The sequence below is a fragment of the Saccopteryx leptura genome, chromosome 2, assembly GCF_036850995.1.
Source record: "Saccopteryx leptura isolate mSacLep1 chromosome 2, mSacLep1_pri_phased_curated, whole genome shotgun sequence".
NCBI lineage: Eukaryota > Metazoa > Chordata > Mammalia > Chiroptera > Emballonuridae > Saccopteryx > Saccopteryx leptura.
The window spans coordinates 346,849,659-346,866,247 of NC_089504.1; the positions used below are offsets into that span (position 1 = coordinate 346,849,659).

At 40.3% G+C, this 16,589-nt stretch overlaps 1 protein-coding gene across 1 annotated transcript in view; it reads left to right on the top strand.

Annotated features, from left to right (window-relative positions):
* Positions 1–16,589, top strand: part of IKZF3 (IKAROS family zinc finger 3) — a 94,466-nt gene that overhangs the window by 44,421 nt on the left and 33,456 nt on the right. Inside the window, exon 4 of the mRNA XM_066364278.1 lies at positions 15,772–16,032. Coding sequence (XP_066220375.1) covers positions 15,772–16,032 — 261 coding nt within the window. The remainder of the gene's footprint in view (positions 1–15,771; positions 16,033–16,589) is intronic.

Consider the following 16,589-nt stretch of genomic DNA (forward strand, 5'->3'; position numbering starts at 1 on the left):
AATTTAGAAAGAGTAAACTCTGCAGCTGCTAATGAAATAATTAAGTATGGGAGATGCCCTGGGGCCAGCTCTTTTACAGTTGATTGTCTCAGCCTCCTGTCGGATGCCAAGTAGCAGAGGTGTGTGTGTGTGTGTGTGTGTGTGTGTGTGTGTGTGTGTATGTTTTAACATAACACTTACTAATTTCTTTGGAAAGAGCATGAAATCCGTTGTGTGGGAACAAAAGGAGCTGAAGATAGTCTTATGAGGATTTGTCATATGAGAGTAGCTCGAAAAGCTGCCCTGGTCCTGATGTTTCTTGTAATACTTGGTGATGAGTAGCTAGACTCTTCCCTCTTGAGACAGAGTCAGTATCAGTGTTGCTAGCTCTCAGTTTGTTTTTTCTAGGTCCTTTTAGGGTTCTTTAAAAAAAGAAAAAACAACTTTAGTGTGATTATAATCTGCATACCTTTAAGTGTTCAACTTAATGATTTTTAGTGAATTTATAGAATTGTGTAACTAGCACTATGTTTTAAAACATTTCTTTCACCTGTTTGCAGTCAATTCCTACTCTTACCCCTCTGCCCCAGATAACCACTAATCTGATTTATGTTTCTATAGATTTACCATTTCTGTCCATCTCTTATACAAGGAATAATAACAGTATGTCGTCTTTTGCTTCTGGCTTCTTTCATTTAGCATGGTTTTTTTTTTCAAGTTTATCCAAGTAGTTGCATGTATCAGTATTTTGTTTCTATTTATTTATGAATAATAGTATTACACTGTATTGCTACAGTACATTTTGTTTATCAATTCACCAGCATTAGGAATGTTTCCAGCTTTTGACTCTTAGGAACACTTCTGCTATAAACAAATGTCTGTGTCCATTTGTGTACAAGTCTTTGTGTGGACATATGTTTTCTTTTTTTTTTTTTCCAGTTAATACCTAGGAGTGGATCTGCTGGGTTATATAGTTGGTTTATGTTTAATTTTATAAGAAACTGTCTATATTAGTTACCAGTTACTGTATAACAAGTTACCCAAAACCTTAGCAGCCTACTACAATACAAATGTATTATTTCAGGAATAGAGGCATAGCTTATCTGGGTCCTCTGCTTCACAGTCTCTCACAAGGCTGACATCAAGGTAATGACCTAGCCTGCGGTCTCACCTGAAGGCTTGACAAGGGAAGGATCAACTTCTAGACTTACTCATGTGATTGTCAGGATTCAGATCATTGAGGGTGTTGGACTGTGGGCCTCATTTCCTTCACTGGACGTTTGGCCAGTAACTGTCCTCGATTCTTGCCGTGTGGGCTCTTTAGCTGACTTCATCAGAGAAGCTCTGGAGAGAAAATGAGAACAAGTGTAAGTCACATCTTTTATAATCTAATAACAGAAGTGATTTCCCATTACTGTCCTGTCCTATTAATTAGAAACAAATTAATCACTAGGTCCAACCCACATTCAAAGGGAGGAGATTACATGCGGATATGAATCCTAGGAACCATTTTAGAAGGCTGACTATTCTACTGCCAAACATTTTGCAAATGGTTGCACCATTTTACATTCCCACCAGCAACACATTAAGGTTCCATTTTCTCCACATCCTCACCAACAATTATTGTCTTTTTTATGATAGCCATTCTACTGAGTGTGAAGTGATGTCTCATTGTGGTTTTAATTTGCATTTCTCTAATAACTATTGATGTTGAACATCTTTTCATTTGCCTATTGTTCATTTGTGTAATTTCTTTGGTGAAAGGTCAATTCAAATCGTTTTTACGGTTTTAATTTGGTTGTCTTATTGAGTTGTAAGATATTTTCATTTATGAATCATGCTTTTGGTATCAAATCTAAGAAATCTTTGCATAGCCCAAAGTCATGAGGATATTATGTGTCACCTACTATCCTAGGCCTTTATATATATTATTTTGCTTAATTTAATTACTGTAACAGCCCTGTTAGGTGTAGATATTATCATCATTGAAGAAATGAGAAAATTCACAGAAGTCAAAAGACTTGCTGATATCACACAGCTAGTTAGTGTAACTTGAACTTACATTCTGTCTTACTCTAAAACCCATGCTCTTTCATCAGAACCTAAAAAAAAAAAAAAAAAAAAAAAGACATTCAAATATATTTTCAGTGGGCAAAGTAAGAGGGAAATACCATGTCGTCTTTTCTTTATAATTACCAGTACCCATGCTGATGCTATTTGAATATTGTTAGTAGAAATCTCTCTATCTCTGATCGTAAAAGTTACCTTTTGAAATAGAAATGGGTGTGTAATCTAGTTTGTCGGTTAGATTTCATTCCAGTTTTGTTCTCCCAGAAAATATTTCTTCCACAGTTTCTGGTGGAGCTAGAGTGGATCTTTGCTTGAAGCCTTGAAGTGTTATCGGCAGCTGTTAAACAGTTGTTATACCTTACCCCCAGGCATGGCGTGTTCCAGTGACGAGAGAGCCTATTCCCTGTGTGTTTTTAATGTCGAACATTTCACCTAGGACAAGTCAGTACTGAGTGTTGTTAATGTTTCTTAGTTCTTTATCCCATTATTTGAAAACCAGAGAGAAAGAAGTAGAGAAAGCAGAGAGGAAAAAAAGTTCAAATAATATGTAGCAGATGGTAAATTTTATATTATTTTGTACATATTTTAGATTTTTTTTTTCCAGAACCAAAAACACTTTATTAGGAAGGATGTTAAGCTATGTTCTGAGTCAAAAAGACTTGTTATAAATGATAGTAGAAGTCCTCGGGCACCCACTGGCTCCCTCCCGTGTGACCACTGAAGAATCTTACATTTGTCCCAGTATTGAGTGTGGTTGCAGACCAAGCACACCGACTGTTAATGTCCTCTGTCACTAGACAGCAGCTGATGGGATGTACTGCTGCTGCTTTTTAAAGTGCAGCTTCTCTGACAGAATGTTGTCTTCTGGCAGGCTGTCATAGTTAGTATGAATGTCTGTTTTCCTGGTTTAGAAAGAATAACCCATTTCTCCTTGGAGGTGCTAGCTAGCTCTTTGCAAACTTCATAAGGAACATTATTTCACTTTGTTGTTGTTGTTTCTTAGTTCTTGTCTCAGCTGCCTGCCCACAGGTCTCCTGTACATGTTTTGTTTTAGTTAATGTTTTTTTTCTTAAGTAAGAAGCAGGGAGGCAGAGAGACAGACTCCTGCATGTGCCCAACCAGGGTCCACCCAGCATGTCCCCTGTCAGGGGGCTCTGCCCATTTGGAGCCATTGCTCCATTGCTCAGTAAACAAGTTACTTTAGTGCCTGAGGCAGAGGCCATGGAGCCATCCTCAGCGCCCAAGGCCAACTTGCTCCAACTGAGCCATGGCTGCAGGAGGTGAAGCGAGAGGTTGAGAGCAAGAAGGGAGAGGGAGTGGGATGGAGAAGCAGATGGTTGCTTCTCCTATGTGCCCTGACCGGGACTCGAACCTGGGACTTCCATACACCAGGCTGATGCTCTACAACTGAGCCAACTGGCCAGAGCCTTAATTAATTTCATGTTAAAAAAGAGCAAGAATCTTTTAATTCTTTTTTTTTTAATTTTTTACAGGGACAGAGAGAGAATCAGATAGAAGGATAGATAGGGACAGACAGACAGGAACGGAGAGAGATGAGAAGCATCAGTCATCAGTTTTTTGTTGCGACACCTTAGTTGTTCATTGATTGCTTTCTCATATGTGCCATGGCCGTGGGCCTTCAGCAGACTGAGTAACCCCCCGCTCAAGCCAGTGACCTTGGGTCCATGCTAGTAAGCTTTTTGCTCAAGCCAGATGAGCCTGCGCTCAAGCTGGCAACCCCGGGGTCTCGAACCTGGGTCCTTCCGCATCCCAGTCCGACGCTCTATCCACTGCACCACTGCCTGGTCAGGCAAGAATCTTTTAATTCTTATACTCATTTTCTTCTCTTTCAAAAATCTTCTATACCCTTTGGATATATTGGTTGGTGTACCCTAGGTTAGAAATTCTATTTGTTGTTTTCTTCCACTGTGCCTAATATGCTAGCCTTAGGCAAAATTACAACCTGTGCAAATTTTTTTAAAACCTCCAGTCTTAATTTTGTACTTGAAGTAAAGAACAGAATAATTATTTACTCCTTCCTTCCTTCTGCTCATTTAGTAAGCAGTGCTGAACTGTTTGCCAAGCACAATGCTAAAGGGGAAGGGTGCAAGTGGAACTATCCCGACAGCAAGCTGCCACTGTGTAGAGGGGGGAATGGGGAACACCATAGGAGGAGCCGATTTAGAAAGGAAGTAAAAGGAGAGAAATAACGAGCGAGGTTGCAGCTCATTGAGTGTGAAACAAGCATAAGGAATCAAAGAAGTAATTGGAAGTATCAGTTGGGTTCAGCAGGAAAGACTAAACTGGAAATACGAATTTGAAAGTTATCAGTACCAAAAAAGTTGGATCAGGAGAATATGTAGAATGAAAAAACAAAAGGTTCAGGAAACAGGCCCCTGGAAATCATTCATAACCAAGACAGAGAAAGAGGAGTAAACCCAGGAAATAAATGGATGAGGAAGGAATAGAACCAGGCGTGAATAGAGCTCAGGGGAGGGGTTCAGGAAGCATGCCTGGTCAGGGTTATATGGTGGAGTAGGAACGGGGGTGTGGTGGGGCAGTAGGAGAGGCAGAAGCCAGACCACCACGGGCAACGCAGTCAGCAGGACAGCTGGGTGTCCCTGTGGGGCTGGGGCCTTTCTCTGATGTGTCATGAGGAGAAACTCTGCATGCTACAGCACACCTCTAGAATGTTATAGACAAGTTAGGGAGTGGCATGCCAGTTGACTTATTACTTTGTGCCTGCCTGCTCTTATTATCATTAAAGTGGCTCAAGTTGCCCAAAGAGTTTGTTCGTTCGTTCATTCATTCATTCACTCATTCAATACGTATAGTATCTGGGCCCTTTGAAAGGTTCTGGGATCATGAATATCATTAAAACCTGGCCCCCAACCCTGGCTGGGTAACTCGGTTGGTTAGAGCATTGTCCCTATATGCCAAGGTTGCAGGTTCAGTCCCCAGTCAGGGCACATACAAGAATCAATCAATAAATGCATAAATAAATGGAACAACAAATAACAAATTGATGGTTTCTTCTCTTTCCCCCTTCCTGTCTCTCTCTCTCATATCAATCAATCAATAAAAAATAAATAAAAATTTAAAAACCTGGCAGTGCCTTGATGATCCTCTTCCCTATATGGGAAATAAACATGTTAACTATCAAGTAACACAACACGTACTATGTATACCAAGAACTTCTTAATGCTCTGGATATAGAAGACATTTTCATTCCTTCCCTTACCCATGATCCTGAGTTTGGTGTTTTGACAGAATGTTTTTAGCTAACTTAATATTATTTGGATGACAATTTTTGAATTTTTCTAAGAATTATATTTTGATATGCTTTAAAATTTTTAACTGAATTCTGTTCAAAGAAAGAGTGAATATTTTATCCAAGGGTATTGTGAATGAAAAGAAAGGTTTATTATCTGGATTTATAAATGAAATGTGCACTAGGTTCATACTTTAGTCTAACTTTAGTCTATCCTCTATTAGTTCAGGCAACAACTAAAACCTTAACTCATTAAATGTAATTCCATTCATTGATTTTCAATAGATAACAGTCATTTTTTTTAGAATAACATAGGAAAAGTTTATAGTTATAAAGGACAGAAATGAAAAAATACTTTATATTTGTGTATTTCTTTATAGTTTAGAAGGAACTTTCACACATCATGTTTTTCAGGCCACACAACTCAATATAAAGAATTCACCTGCCCTGGCCATTTGGCTCAGTAGTAGAGTGTCGTTCCCAGCATGTGGATGTCCTGGGTTCAATTCCCAGTCAGGGCACATAGGAGAAGTACACATCTGCTTCTCCACCCCTCCCCCTTTCACTTCTCTCTCTCTCTCTCTCTCTTTCTTTCTCTTCCTCACTCCCCTCCTAACCCCCCCCTCTCTCTTTCCTCCCTTCCTGCAGCCATGGCTTGATTGGAGCGAGTTGGCCCTGGGCGCTGAGGATGGCTCCATGGCCTCCACCTCAGGCACTAAGAAGAGCTTGGTTGCTGAGCAACAGAGCAACACCCCAGATGGGCAAACTATCACTTCTTAGTGGGCTTGCCAGGTGGATCCCAGTCAGGGCACATGCAGGCATCTGTCTCTGCCTCCCCTCCTCTCACTGAATTAAAAAAAAAATTTTTTTGCACCTGGTCCTGCCTGACTGGTAGTAGCATAATGAATAGAGTGTCAGCCTGGGACACTGAGGTCCTAAGTGTGAAACCCCGAGATCACAGGTTTGAGCACAGGCTCACCAGTTTGACTGCAGGGTCACCGGTTTGAGTGCAAGATCATAGACATGATCCCAAGGTCGCTGACTTGAGCAAAGGGTTACTGGCTTGGCTTGAGCCCCCCAGTCAAGGTACATATGAGAAGCAATCAATGAACAACTAAAGTGCCATAACCACGGGTGATGCTTCTCATCTCTCTCTCCCTTCTTGTCTCTGTCTCTGTCTGTCTGTCTGTCTCTCTCTCTCTCAAAAAAAAGAATTTACCTGGTCCATTAATACCTGAAGAGCGTAGCCCAACTGAGCAGCCGATGGAGTGTATTCCTGTTGTTAAAAGTACTAAATCTCCTCTTGTTCTAATGGGAAAGCAAAGAATTGCATTGAAATTATTAAGCAAAATTATTTTTATTATTATGGCAATGAATGAGCTATTTGATGGTCAGATAATATGACAAAGGTTAATGTTACTAGTAAAATTGAGGGTGGTTCCTTTGCAACTGAAACTTTCTTCATGTTTTTATGCTAGTTCTCTTGAATTTGAAGTGACATGATTTAATAATTACCAGTTTAGATTCATTAAGGGCAAATTTAAAAATCTATGCTTTAATAAGAACTTAAACCAAACCAAATATCAGACTGCTCTTATTTCACTGTTGTTAAGATATTAATATTTTATCTCTTATTGGTTTGATTCACTTTTTACAGTGTTTTCCCCTAACTTTAAAATAGATGTTTTAAAAATTACTAGATGTTGCCTGATGGTGCAGTGCGTAGCCGACTTGAAACGCTGAGGTCGCCAGTTCGAAACTCTGGGCTTGCCCGGTCAAGGCACACACGGGAGTTGATACTTCCTGCTCCTCCCCACTTCTCCCTCTCTCTCTTTCCTCTCTAAAATCAATACAATCTTTTAAAAAATTACTAAATGTTATTTTAAATTTTAAAGAAGAAAGAAGTGAAAGCATAATAGATCATATAAATCAATGACCAAAAGTTTCATTTTCATTGAAGCTTTATCATTTTACTGGCTAGCAAATACTAAAAGTTCTTATTCTTTAGTTCTCAAAATATCATTGGGTTTTTTTCTCCCTCCTCCCTTTACACATAAAAATGTAAATTAGAAAGTGAAAATGACCCATAATTTCAGTGTTCTTGTTCATAATACAAAGAGGCCATTGTGGGAAGGGAGTACAGACATTAATTTCATAAGGAAAACTGTTCTAGTTCATCTATTTGCGCTGTACTGGGTCATAGCCACAAACTGTAGACTACATGCCTACAATCCATACATCTCCCATTTTGCTCTTTAGTGCTTCGAGCTTCTAAATCCTATTAACAGCTGTCAAAACCTGGTAAACTATTTAGATGCTTTCACAATTTGTTTAATTGGATAGTTAGAAAATGGCATGCCAGAAAAGCCCACCCTCCTTTCTTTGAGCCCGGCTGAACATCTGTAGCATTAGGGCCTCATTATCTCTGAATTGGCATAGCAAATCAGTGGCATCATTAAAATGTCACATTAAGATGATTAAGCTTCTTTGTTATCCAGTTGACTTTTGCATGTGCTGAGGATTTCATGGTTATGACCCACAATCCTTGTAAAACAGTTAAACAACATCGCCCTTTTGTGTCTTCCCCGTCTGACAGCCTCTATCTTGTTCTGTCCCATCTCACACTATCTCTGGCAAACTTGAGGCTGTCACTCCAAACTTTGTCCTCCTTTGAGTTGGATCCTGAGATCTTATAGTTCAGAGTCCCCTGTTTACACTGGGAAACTCCTAATAACAACACACTAGCTATCCAAGACACTCAAGTTGCCTGTTTGCCATCTCTGATAGGTTCCTCTCTCCAACTGAGCATTTTCTGTGCCTGTAAAAACACACTGAGGCACATTTGGCTGAGACTGCTATTGCCCCTGAAAGATTTAGGTGCTGGATCCTTTCCAAGACCCATTGTTTTTGCAATGTCTCAGGTGAAACCAAAAATGTCTACTCTGGAGTGCAAACCTTTCATGTGATAACCATCACCCCAGGAAATGAAACCATGTGCATCAGCCCCAGTGAGTCAAGCCTTTGTTCTCTTCAGCCTACAAAATTCTCTCTGGGGTGTGTGTGTGTGTGTGTGTGTGTGTGTGTGTGTGTGTGTGTGTGTTAGTGTGTGTCATCTTCCTAAGAGACCTCCAGAACATAGACAACGATGGGAGCAATTGTACCCTAGAGGAGCTCCTTTAGAAAGAAGTTCAGTTTAATCTAATTTTCTATGGGTGAAATTCAATTTAGGCATCTTTTCCCCACCTTCTGGGAATGTTTAGCAATTACCTTTATCAGCAATTTGTGGTTTGGTATGTCCTGTTCTCCACAAGTTCCATTATAAAAAATTTATGCAAGAAGCCTTTAACATTTTTTATTATGGTAGGTATCATACATATAAAAGGGCAAATATAATTACATATATAGTTTAAATAATGACAAAATAAGAATCCATGGACCCACCACCTGGCTTAAGAAATAAAACATTGCTAGAGCCTATGAAGATTCTTGATAGCCTTTTAAGTGGCAATTTTAGCCACGTGTCTAAGAAACCTGATACATATTACAAGAGACTGGAATTTATAAAACTAAAGTGGGAGATTGTTTATGTTATGAAAGGTGTATTCCCGTTACAAAGGACTTGCCAGATTTTAAAGATTTTCTGTGGTTAGGTGTTGCCAGTCACTGACAACTGAAAATCAATGAAAAACAAGGATAAAGCCTGACCTGTGGTGGCACAGTGGATAAAGCGTCGACTTGAAACGCAGAGGTCGCCAGTTCAAAACCCTGGGCTTGCCTGGTCAAGGCACATATGCGAGTTGATGCTTCCTGCTCCTCCCCCTTCTCTCTCTCCCCTCTCTAAAATAAATAAAAATTTAAAAATCTTTTTTTAAATGAAGATAAACATTTCTCAATGTACTGTATAATGTAAATTAGTGGAACAATATTATTGGTTTTACATGTAACAATTTATGAACACATCAACTATATAAGGTGAATCTGTAGAGGTTCATGACATCATGCTAAATAGAAAGTAGAATGAGGTGGATATGTGAGAAAGCACAGAAACAAAACTCTTTCTAGTTTAGGGTATCAAGGAAGACTGCATGGAAGAAAGGGCATTTCAACAGCATCTTGAAGTTCAAATAGAATGTTGATCTGCGGGAAAGACTGGAGAAGAGGCTTGGAAAACTGCGATTAGTCATATTGCTACTGTGCTTCTCAAACTTTAATAGGCATAGGAGTCCTTGAGGTTCTTGATAAAATGCCGGTTCATATCTGGTGGGTCTGGAGAGGGCCCTGAGATTCTGCATTTCTAACAAGCTCCCAGGAGATGCTGCAACTGCTAACCCAAGTACCTCACTTTGAGTAACAAAGTTCTAGTCTGAGGAAAAGGAGGATTCAAGGAGACTAATGAGAAATGAGATAATCAGGTAGGGTCGGGCAGGTTCTGAACAGGCCTTTGAATGTCTCACTAAAGAGCGTGGACCTTATTCTATAAGCAAAAGGAAATTATTGCAAGTTTCTGCACAAGGGTTTTAGTGCAACAAACTGGTTAATCTGGCAATAGGATATAGCATAAATAGAGGTCACATACGCTGTGGGCCAGTTAGGAGGCTAATGCAGTGGTATATTCGTGTACTGTTTATTCTCTATGTACTTATGCAGAACATTGTGTCAAACTTTGGGGCAATGGTTCTCAAACTCCACTGTGCATAAAATTTGCCTAGAGAGCATGCATGTTTTTAATGAAAATTCCTAATTAGTAGATCTATGGTGAACCCCTCATCACCACCAAATTTCCATTTTAAAACTATACAACCTGCCTGAGGTGTACAGTGGATAGAGCATTGGCCTGGGATGCTGAGGACCCAGGTTTGAAACCCAAGGTCATTGGCTTGAGTGTGGGCTCATCTGGCTTGGACGCGGGCTCACCAACTTGAGCACAGACTCACCAGCTTGAGCATGGCATCATAGACATGACCCCATGGTTGCTGGCTTGAGCCATAGGATTGCTGGCTTGAAGTCCAAGGTTGCTGGCTTGAGCCCTGGGTCTCTGGTTTGAGTAAGGGGTGGTTGGCTTAGCTGGAACCCCCTGGTCAAGGTACATGTGAGAAAACAACCAGTGAACAACTAAGGTTCTCCAACTCTTTCCCCTCCTGTTTGTCCCTGTCTGTCTGTCTCTCTCTTGCTAAAACAGCAACAGCAACAACTACACAACCTCACATATATAGGTTAAGCAGTGTTATTAGGGAATACTAAGTTAAAACAAAACAAAACAAAAAACCCTGTGTAGCTTTTGACCTCAAGATAGTTTCCATGTCCATATGGGAGAAGAGGCACCCAGTTTATCGGTAACTCAGAGAGTGAAGGAATAAATTATTTTGCAGCTGGAAAAACCAGGGTGGGGAGGCCTCATGGGGGGGAAATAGCATATTAGTTTGGCCTTAAAAGATGTACAGGATTTATATTTGTGGCAATGTTGGGGGGAAGACCTTTTAGGCAGTGGAAAGAATAATGTCCAAAATACTTAGAAGTTGTTTAGTTTGGTTAAAGATATCTGAGGCCTGACCAGGCGGTGGCGCAGTGGATGGAGCGTCGGACTGGGATGCAGAGGACCCAGGTTCGAGACCCCAAGGTTGCCAGCTTGAGTGCGGGCTCATCTGGTTTGAGCAAAGCTCACCAGCTTGGACCCAAGGCCCTTGGCTCCAGCAAGGGGTTACTTGGTCTGCTGAAGGCCCGCGGTCAAGGTACATATGAGAAAACAATCAATGAACAACTAGCAGGGTTTGGGAAGCTTTTTGGCTGAGAGAGCCATGAACACCACATATTTTAAAATGTAATTCCATGAGAGCCATACAATGACCCGTGTACATTATGCATTATCCAATAAAAATTTGGTGTTGTCCTGGAGGACAGCTGTGATCGGCTCCAGCCACCCGCAGCCATGAACATGAGCGGTAGGAAATGAATGGATTATAATGCATGACAATGTTTTATATTTTTAACATTATTATTTTTTATTAAAGATTTGTCTGCGAGCCAGATGCAGCCATCAAAAGAGCCACATCTGGCTCACGAGCCATAGGTTCCGACCCCTGAACTAAGGTGTCATAACGAAAAAAACTAATAATTGATGCTTCTCATCTCTTCATTCCTGTCTGTCTGTCCCTGTCTATCCCTCTCTCTGACTCTCTTTCTGTCTCTGTAAAAAATAAGTAAGAAAAATAAATAATAAAAAAAATAAGTAAGAAAAATCAATATTACAAAGACAAGTTGGGGCCAGATATTGAAAGGCCCTTTAAAGTCTTTGTTTCTGAGTTTGGATTTTATTTTGTTGGCAATGTCGAATATTGAAGAATTTTGACAGGGCTATGATATACCAGAGCTATGAGGAAGAACACTATGGTGGTAATATATAAGAGCTGGAAAGGTGAGAGAAAGGGGACAGGGAGAACAGTGTGGAGGCCCCCACGATAGATCGTACGGAGGGTAGTCAGGCCGTGAGATATAATGGGTATGCACAATACTGGGGTGAAGAAGCAAGCTGGAGAGAGAGTACAAAAACAGGACCAACAGGTGATTAAATGTGGGGCACAAACAAGAGGAGGAAAAGATGACTGTAAAGATTCTAGCCTGAAGAAAAAAAAAGATTCTAACCTGAGTAACGAAGACTCCAAGGAGGCCTTTGGGAATAGAGGTCTGAAGAAGGGGGAGAGATTACACCTGGAGAGCTATACTTGGAGATCATTCCTATAAAATGCTAGTTGAAGCTGTAAGAGTAGATGAAATTGTCATAGGGCAGAGGATGAAAAAGAAAGAAAAACATGAGTTAAGGACAGTATGTAGGAGGCAGAGGGAAGAAAAGGTGCTACAAAGAAGCAATCAGAAAGGTTAGGAAAGAAGGTAGTTTCATTGAAGACGTAGCATAGGAGAAAAGGAATGGTAATGTATAGTGTTAAGCACTACAGAGAAGTTGGGGAGAATAGCGCATGAAAGGCCACCGAATTTAGGCATCAAGAGATTGTTGATTTTCAGGGGAGCAGATTCAGTGACTCATACAGGCCAAAGCCAGATTACAGGGAATTTTACATCAGTGTTGAGGTAGTAGGGGCAGTAAGCATAGATTACTTTTGTAGTAAGTCTATGTAGAAAGGAATGTTGAGAGAGGATGAGTGTAGGTATGATGAAATGAGAAACTGAACTAAATTGCAAAGAGAATGGAAAAATAGAAATGAATAGAAAAAATAGAAAAGAGGAGTTGGCATCTAGAGAGCCTGAAGACATAGAGTCTAAAGGTCCTGGAGACTGACTTCCTGTGAAGATTGAAAGGGAAAGAATCCTCGTTTCAACACTTGGAGATGGGCCTGACCAGGCAGTGGCTCATGGATAGAGTGGCGGACTGGGACGCGAGGACTCAGATTCGAAAACTCGAGGTCGCTGGTTTGAGCACGCACTCATCTAGCTTGAGCACAGGCTCACCAGCTTGAGTGCAGGGTCGCTGGCTTGAGCAAGGGGTCACTCGCGCTGTTGTAGCCCCCAGTCAAGGCACATATGAGAAAGCAGTCAGTGAACAACAAAGGTGCCGCAACAAAGATTTGATGCTTCTCATCTCTCTCCCTTCCTGTCTGTCTCTCCCTGTCTGTCCCTCTTTCTCTGATTCTCTCTCTGTCTCTGTCAAAAAAAAAAAAAAAAAGACTTGGAGACAGGAAGAAGGAAATTGCCATTTGTGAATATAAAGAAGTCATATATAAGAAGCAGGTTTGGGTTCAAAGGTGACAAGTTTGATTTTAGACATGTTTACTAAAAATTTTAAGATATTAAATAGAATGCCCCTTTTTTTCTCTGTTCCAATAAATCTACCTCCCAAGGGATAGAATGAATCTCTTCCCTAGAGCAGACTGAAGTCTTTCCTGGTAGTTTTGGGGAACTATATTTGGCGGCTGGGTGCTAAACCTAGTAATCTCTCAGGAACCCCATTTGTATCTTGGATACTAATGTATTCTAATATTTAACTCTGTTTACCATCATATGATAAACCATAGCGCATCACTCATCCCCTCTAACCACACAGAGAAGACATCCAGATCTGTAATCTAAAACTGGTAAGACCTAAAGGCAAACTAACACCTACACCAGGAACACTTTTTGTCCAGTGAGTCCAAGAAACTTCCTAATGCTCCTCAATGTGAACCTTGTGTTTTGCCTTCAGGCCCTTGGTCTCCAATACTGTCTTCCCTGTTCATTGCTAAGTCCTAGAGAACAAGCACCTAGATTTTATCTGGAGCCAAGCTGGTGTAGTAGTGGGATGGATCTAAGTCACGTTCATTAACGCCAAAATCCTGAGGGAAGGAGCAGCTAATGTTCTATGCTTTCAGAAAGACCCAACACATTGATCTTACTCGTTTTTAATTGTCACTGACCCCAGAATGACCTGAGTCTGTTCACATTAACATTTTGTAACCAAAATTAAAAGGATTCTTCTCTGCAGGCCCTTCTCTATCTGCTGTTTTTGGTTTTCAGTAGCTAAAGTTTTCCGTTGAGGTTCTTTTAAACGCCTACATGCAAACTGAAGAGCACTCAAGCTTTGGTGGGATATCACCCGCAGCTGGAGAGATGGAGGAAGGGAGGAGAGTACGTGCCTCAGGTGCATCCTTCTCTAAAAAGGCTTAAAAAAAAAAAGCCTAAAAAACACGTAAGCAAACAAATTCCATCGGAAAGCAGGCAAGACCTGTCCAGAGAGAGAAAAGGATGAACCTCTTTCCATCTAGGAAGTAGCTATCAATTCATATATCACCCAGATGCAGAGAATCTGAAGCAAATCTGAAGCATGCTGGGCTCATCCTGCAGCCCGACATTTATTTCTTCTCATCAGCGAGTGAGAGAGGTTGTGAACCGTGAACCGTGGTGAGAAGCCGGGGAACAGTGCCACAGCAATGGCTCCTCTGTCGGGGGTTAGGTCCTGTCTTGCTCTATTAAGCAAACACAGTTAATATAGATGAAAGGTAACCTTGATAGAAGTGAAAATTGAAACTTGGTTGAAGGTAGAAAGCCAGGCACAGCTGCAGTTGTACTTCCTCCTATGTGGCGACAGGAGCGTCACTCGCTGGTGTTTTTGAAGGGATGTCGTTTTTTTTTTAAATATCTTTTCTTCAGGGTGTTTTGGTTTTTAACATCTACACCATTGATGGGAGGATAATAAGCCACTTACTTATAAGTCACACTTAGACTTTATGTGTCTAGTGTGTGAGGCCAAATCCAACTTCAGCATTCTAACCCTATCTGTTATTAGCTGGCTGTGTAACCTTAAACAATTCAGCAAAAACATCCCTATTCCCGGATGTCCTTATCTGAAAAACAAGAGGTTTGGATTAGATGTTCTCTAAATTCCCTTCCAGCCCTAAAATTCCATTGCTTTGCTTTATGATTCCTCGTGGAGAAGAAGAACTTTTAATTTCTAAGAATGAAAGTTTGGAAAAGTAAGCATTTATGCAGCATGTTTTATATGTGAAAAAAATCCCTTACAAATGTTTATCATCATCACATCAGGCGAATATTTAGGTTTGGTTAGTGTCAGTACATAAATTTGCCTTCTTCGTTTCTGAAGTTCTTCAGTTGAAGAGTGTTGCGACTCTTTAAGACAGCACCTGGTCAGCCATCCCACTCACTGGGACCGGACCCTCCTCCCTATCTGGTCCTGCAATTCTGGGATCTTGAATCTCTCTAACTCAGGTACAGGTGCTTTTCCCCTTGCTTAGCTTGAGCTCCATTTACCTGCGCCATGGACAGTGACTCCTTACAAGATTATGTTAGAGGATTACTTCTCCTTTTATCTTTCTCAACAGTATTTCACTAGTTCGGCCAGCTTCCTCTACTTTCAATGCTGCCTCTTTATCAGTTCCAAGAGAGATAGTAAGACTCATTTTAGCAGTTCATCTACATGGAAGGGGAAGCGACAAAGCATGGCTTAAAATCAGAAAAACCATAGTAACTATTCCACTCTCAGTGTTAGTGGCTTAAATTGGATGCATTGGAAGAATTAAAATAGTATTTTCTTCTTGAAACCAAAGAGCATAACACCTTGCCTTTTAATTGAAGCCACCAAAAAAGGTACTTGATCTGAAAACCTTCCTTCTCCCCCCAGTACTGAAGAAGAGTTGCTTAAAATGTTTTTTTCATTTGTTCTGAGAAGTCATAGCTAAAATCTATTATCTCTGATTTTCTGGATGGCCTAAATTGCTCTCTTTGTCTCTAAGCAGGTGTGTGTGCGTGCGTGTGTGCATGTGTGTTTCCCCGATTATGGCTCTGGATTCCAGTGATGAGTGATCATCTTAATGGTGTCTTCTTGTTTTGTATATGTACAATGTTGTGTTAACCTTGTTTGATATTGAACCATCAATTGTGGATCTATTCTTTGCACTGCTCTAATAGATCAGTACAATCATTCATTTCTTGCATTTTCCTTCCTATAGATGAATCAATGAAAGTGAAAGATGAATACAGTGAAAGAGATGAGAATGTTTTGAAGCCAGAGCCCATGGAAAATGCAGAAGAGCCTGAAATTCCATACAGCTATTCAAGAGATTATAATGAATATGAAAATATTAAGTTGGAGAGACATGTTGTCTCATATGATAGTAGCAGGCCGACCAGCGGCAAGATGAACTGCGATGTGTGTGGATTATCCTGCATTAGCTTCAATGTCTTAATGGTTCATAAGCGAAGCCATACTGGTAAATAGTCTGCTTCATCCATTCTTCTGAACACTGTCCTCATGCAGCTCTGGGAGAAATGAATGGTGGAATGTGGGACAACTTTTGATTACTTTCATTGATTTTTGCTATCATTCTGATGTATCTCTCCTTCTCTGCATTTCCATTTACCCAGTAGTTTTTATTCCTGCTTCACTATGCATTTGGCAAACAATGCAAATGCTATGTATTTTTTTTAAAAATGGAGTGTTGAGAGTAGTGTTCTAAGTTAGCCAGATGTTTTTCTTCTTCAGTTAATAAGAGTTAAAGTGTATGATATGCTTCTTAAGCATCTTTCTTATATTTTTGTATAAATTTTATAAAAAGCAGATCTCATTATATTGGGTTCAATTTTGGTAGATGAAAGGATATTGTTTTTATTACCAGTTTTTAAAAATTTATCTTCAGACATTAAACAATCTATAGCAATGCATGCAAATGTAACAGTCCCACTGAGCCCAATAGATTCCATCTGTTATGGATACTTTTAAAAGAAGCATTTCTAGCCCTCAATAGCTTATTAGGACTGAAGTCTGTGG